The sequence below is a fragment of the Sinocyclocheilus rhinocerous genome, unplaced genomic scaffold (genome assembly GCF_001515625.1).
Source record: "Sinocyclocheilus rhinocerous isolate Xijiao unplaced genomic scaffold, SAMN03320098_v1.1 scaffold554, whole genome shotgun sequence".
Lineage (NCBI taxonomy): Eukaryota > Metazoa > Chordata > Actinopteri > Cypriniformes > Cyprinidae > Sinocyclocheilus > Sinocyclocheilus rhinocerous.
In genome coordinates, this window is record NW_015627893.1 from 414,511 (window position 1) to 420,154 (window position 5,644).

The 5,644-nt window shown below is 37.6% G+C and overlaps 1 protein-coding gene across 1 annotated transcript in view; it reads right to left on the reverse strand.

Moving 5' to 3' along the window:
• The window catches only part of LOC107736949 (IQ motif and SEC7 domain-containing protein 1-like), a 92,193-nt gene extending 90,741 nt beyond the window's left edge, over positions 1–1,452 (reverse strand). The window contains exon 1 of the mRNA XM_016548332.1: positions 894–1,452. Within this exon, the coding sequence (XP_016403818.1) occupies positions 894–1,126 (233 nt within the window). The 5' untranslated portion in view covers positions 1,127–1,452. The remainder of the gene's footprint in view (positions 1–893) is intronic.
• Between the last annotated feature and the right edge of the window lie 4,192 nt (positions 1,453–5,644).

A 5,644-nucleotide genomic window follows, 5' to 3' on the forward strand; every position in this document is an offset into this window, starting at 1 on the left:
GCGTGAACGAGCACCGATTTGCCTCCGATTTCGGGCATTTGTCGGCGATTTCGCAAAACCTGTCGGCGAGTGAAAAATCGGGCTAAAATCGTGCAGTGTGAACTCGGCATAAGTGAGAGAATCTTGCCAAAATTGTAAGCGCAGAGAAAAGAGAGACGGAGCTGTACATATCGGTTTATTTCGGGAACTTTTTGCCCCACATGTACAACAAGTCATTTAGACATTTGCAACAGTTTGTTTTTTTACACATACAGATTGGTTCTATGCAGTCAATCCGTTTTGCAGTTCTTTAAACTGTTGTTTTCGCTTGCAAATCACTGTTCACAGGCTTGCAGTGCTTTTGACCGTCTTTTGGCGAAAAAAACGTGCCAAAAGTGTAAGCGCGGAAAAATGGAAGTCAGAAGCATGCAGATCATATTTATTTTGCGTTAGCATGAAGCTGCAGTTTCACAATACATGAATTACACTTACGAGTAACAGTAAAATGCTGCAAATAATTTTTTCTTACGCTTGAAACGCAATTTACACCTTTACAAAGCTTCTCTTGCGCATGCAAATTTAATTTACGCTTACAGTCTTATGTACACTTCCACAACTCTTACCCTGCGTATGCAAATCTTTTTGACGTCATTCTACCTTCATACGCAGCTGTTAGAAAAAAAGCACAATCTACTTTAATAGTATTCTGGACGTACCAGACACTGCAATTATGTATTTTCAAAATCAAACTAACCAAACACGCTCCAAAATGAGACAAACTCTAAAAACAAATACAATATATAGCCTATAAAATGTTGTTTAAATAAGCGACCTGTCACTGTGTATTCGCGTTCACCTTCTAATATCTGATTAAGAGGCAGGTTTTTGAAGGAAGTATATAAGAGGAGTATTACTGCTGTAGCGGGCTGTTCTCCTGGATGGAGCGCAGTCTGCAGGAGAGCAGGTGCCGCTGGTACTCGTGTCTCAGGCGGCTGTTCTCGGCGCACAGGTCGGACACATGCTGCTCCAGCTCAAAGATGCGCCTCTTCTGCCGCTCCAGCAGCGTCTGCTGGGTCTCTATGATCTTATTCAGCTCCTTCAGATAGCCCGCTGCCTTCGTCGGATTCTCGGTCCGGCTGTCCATCATCTTCTCATTCAGCTTTATTAACCTGAGTCAAATATTGCCTCTTTTCTCCAGGTAAAGACGCGCTGTGATATATGAGAGGTGCGCAGGTCCCGCGCTCAGCCATGCTTATGTCAAACACTGACTCTGCGTCTCCAGCGGTGGCTTTGTGCCACTGAAGCTTAAATGTGGCTATAGGTTAAAAATCGTTTCCATCACAGTTCTGGAAGGAGTTCGTGGTGCAGTAGAGAATATGCCATACACTAGAATGCACTTATAAATGGTGGCGCAGGAACACCCTGAATACACCGCATGCGACGCGATGCGACGCAACAACACAGGTGTCTACACTCCGAACGCGCGACGTCAGTCGTATAAACACGCCGCACGCATACACAAAGGCTCTGATTGGTCGACTGGTTGTCTGCGTCACGATTCCAGCGCAGTCCTGACAGACGCGTCAAGCTCCGTCTGCAGCGTTCTGTTTCGCGTCGCGTCCAGCAGTGTAGCTGTTTTTGACCTGTATTTAGTTATTGCCTTATAGATACAGTTCAGTGCCTTAACATCCCAATATATGGCAGTTATAGGGTTAGGGTTAGGGTTAGGGTAAAGGGTAAAGGGTAAAGGGTAAAGGGTTAGGGTAATTTTTCATTAATTTAGGGTAGTGTAAGAATATTTACTGTATTGCACAAGTCAGTTCATACTTTAATATAATTTTATATGCAATATTTCATTTTCTGTTCATCATTATTAAGAGCCCATGTTTATTTCTGTTCAACTTTATTTCTCACTTCATAAATCCATCCAAATTTCATACAATACAACACATGTAACTGAGGGAAAAGAAGGCTTGAAGTCCAAAGGTCATTGAAAACATTTAAAAATAAAATATTAGACAAGTAAAAAATAAAAATGCTTCAGATCCAAAAAAACAGGGAAAAAAACCCAACAAAAACAAAAATTTTGGTTAAATAACAGGTTAAAAAAATGTAACCTACACAAACCTTTAAACGAAACATGAATATGATTTACTTCTGCAACAAAAAACATAAAAAAAAGTTTATCTATAATGCTTCTATTTTCAAAACGCTTCTATTTCAGAATTTTTATTTTAGCAAAAATCTAGCTAGTTCATGACTATTTTTGTGGTTGATTAGGGCTTCCATAAATAAAAAGGTTGGAAACCACTGATTTAGGGCATACGGAGCATATACAGTGGTATATGTATCATTTTCTTAATTAGCAAAGCCTTTAAGCACTGTCCCAATCAACCAAAATTATGCTGTCCCATCCACCCAAACTGTGTTTGGGAGGATGGGACAAAATAAAAACAACCTAATTCGGAAAATAGAAACATGATATTAACACTTTTTTTACTTATTTTGTAGAAGTAGTGCATCATATTTTTGTTTCCATCAAAAGTTTGTATAATATAGTAGCTATGAGAATTTTAGGACCTTATTATGAAAACTAGCAAAAGCTTATGTCATTTTCCTCAGTTCATGCATTTCATGGTCAACTTCCTGTTTGATGCATGCCCCGCCCACCTACATGATGTCACACCAATGAGGGCATCCCATTGTGGTCTTACACCTAGGACTCAGCAAAAAAAGTTTTTATTTTCACTCATTAGGTGAGAAAATAAATTCTGTATAGTTATACTGTCCCATTTGACCTTATGTCCCAATCACCCTTAATTCACCCTAAATGACACTTATTTTGATATATAATGCAAAGACATTTTTGATTGTGGCAAAAGTGTCCAAATACGTTTGGGGTCACTTTATATAAGGCTTTGAGGATCTCCAGAAGCAGAAATAAAGGCAGGTGAAGCATTAAAGCAGTAAAGGTGCAAAGAGCTCTTGCAATGCTGTGCTAGGAATCACGCAGCAGCAACATTGAAAAGGAGCTGGATATATTATAGTAGAATGTTTAGAGCTGTTCTAGCAGTGTAGAATATAAATATATTGCTATTAATTGTTCCTTATTGTTTATAAAGTGAAAAATGCCAGTAGCCTACACTAAATTTGACCTTAAAGGGATAGTTCACCCAAAAATGAAAATTTGATGTTTATCTGCTTACCCCCAGGGCATCCAAGATGTAGGTGACTTTGTTTCTTCAGTAGAACCGCGTACACGGCATCTGGTGTGTGAGGTGTGTAAGCGCTCTGGCGTAGTTTACGTTAATGGGTGTGTTGATATCCAGCCGAAGAGCAATCAACCATAACTTCAGGCGAGAGAATGTAATCTTTTAGTTTGAAGTCGGGTTGAACAATCCGGATAAGCGCAAGTAAGTACCCAGTGTTGGGGAAAGTTACTTTTAAAAGTAATGCATTACAATTCTTGGGTGAACTATCCCTTTAAGAGTCCAAATTATTGAAATACATTTTGATTTATTCATTTGCAGACAAGTTTTAATGATAATGTGGATGAATAAGTTTCAAAATAGGGCACACATGAATTACCTACTAAATTGCCTTTGACTACTGACAGCAACTGTTGGAATTTGTTCTGGCTGGTGCCACCAAACTCTTTATACTGTCCTACCTCTAAAACAACCCTCAAAGAAAATCACCAAGATTATTAAGTTTCATTAGTGCAAAAAAAATAAAATAAAAAAAATGCAAGCACATGTGGGTGTTCAGACTTTTAACTGTCATTTCTAATTCTTGCTTTTCTATATACTGTCCTACCTCTAACACAACCCTCAAAGAAAATCACCAAGATTATTAAGTTTCATTAGTGCAAAAAAAATAAAATAAAAAAAATGCAAGCACATGTGGGTGTTCAGACTTTTAACTGTCATTTCTAATTCTTGCTTTTCTATTCAATGCAGTCAATGCAGTTTAAGAAGCTAATGTTAAATGACTGGCTTTATGTTTAAGGAGATGCAAGGTTTCTCTCTCGCTCTCTATTTTTTATTTTTAAGGAATAATTTACAATGGGCCATTGCTTTTGAAAAGTAATGCAAAATCCAAGGTAATTATGCAGGGAGAGAATTCTATGGATATTTTAAAAATAATAATTTCTGAAGAAAGCAAATGAACACCCCATAATTAGTCATCTGCTTGTTCAGCTTGATCAATGTCTTTGTGTTTTTGGCTCTTTTACTGTGGTATAACAGGAGGACTGTAAGGATCTTTGAAATAAGTGAAAAACATTGGTGAAATGAGATGAAACTGTAATGCAGTGTGGACCTGGACTGACTTGATGTGAGTCATGCAGCACAGATTTCAGTTCTGCCAGTGTATTCAGACATCTGATCTGTCCATCATCTGTGATCCTCAGTATCAATTAGTCAAGTTTTTTAGTGTAGATTTATGACTAATATAGTGAGCAGCATGCCATTACAACACATCTAATGTTTTTGTTAAATGAAAGATGTTTATTTCACAAAATAATTGAAACTGTGGAGGGACAGAAATATCTCAGCTTTCAAAACATCTTTATTGGTCTTCTATACACATATCATGATAGCTTACATAATATAAAAACAAAAAGAACATGAAATGTCTTAATGAGTTTAGAAATTGAAAAAAGGCAGATTTTTCGAAGGAATCTTATTCAAAAAAAGAAAGAAAGATTAATAACATTGTTTTTGAAGCTCTAGGGTAGTGCTTCAGTATTCTGTAAAGTTGCTTTGACACAATCTGTATTGTTAAAAGCGCTATATAAATAAAGGTAAAAGAAAAAATAAATTAATTTAGCCCATCAGTGCGTCTAATGAAAATAACTACCTTGATAACATAATCTTTGCACATTTTGTTTATTCAATTTTAGTTTTTTTTTTAAATATATTTAAACATTTTGTTTTAATATTATGCATTTTTATGTATCATGTGTAACAACAAAATCACCACTCATCACTGCTCACAAAAACTGAACACTTCAGTCACCTCTGGAGACTTTTCCCACAAACCAAACAGTGAAATACTTGGCTGTGTGTGATGGTGCATAGAGATCGTGACCTTTCTGAATGCTGCTGATGAAAGTGTCCTCCAGGAGTTTCTCTTCAGTCCGGCAGCTAGCTCACAGCTTTCTGCTCTGTGTCCAGCAAGAGTAACTCTCATTAAACCTGTGAAAAGTCAGTCTTCGTGTATCTCTTGGCCTAATCATGACGCTTCAGCCGGGGATCTTTGTTAAGAGGGGGTTGTGTTTCTGCTTTTCTTGCCTTAGCAAATTCTTTGAGAACCTGACATTTTGTACTTCTGGAGATTCCAGATTGATGGGAAGATTCCAGGAGTTCTGGGAAATTGTGGCACTGGTGCTTTTACAATCAAGTCTTCGCAGATCTTTTGCTGTTAATTTGCATGTTTTCTTTTTTTTTTTGCGACGCTGCCTACTATTGGCAAATTGTCTAATGGTCATGCTTTACCACATTTTTCTGATAGACGTTTTGTAATTTTGGACTTTTCTGTTTTCTTTGCCCATTTTCACCTCCCTGTTGAAAAAACCAGCATATGCTGGTTAGGTATGTTTTGACGCTGGGATGCTGGTTTAAGCTGGTCCTTTGCTGGTTTAAGCTGGTCCTTTGCTGGTTTA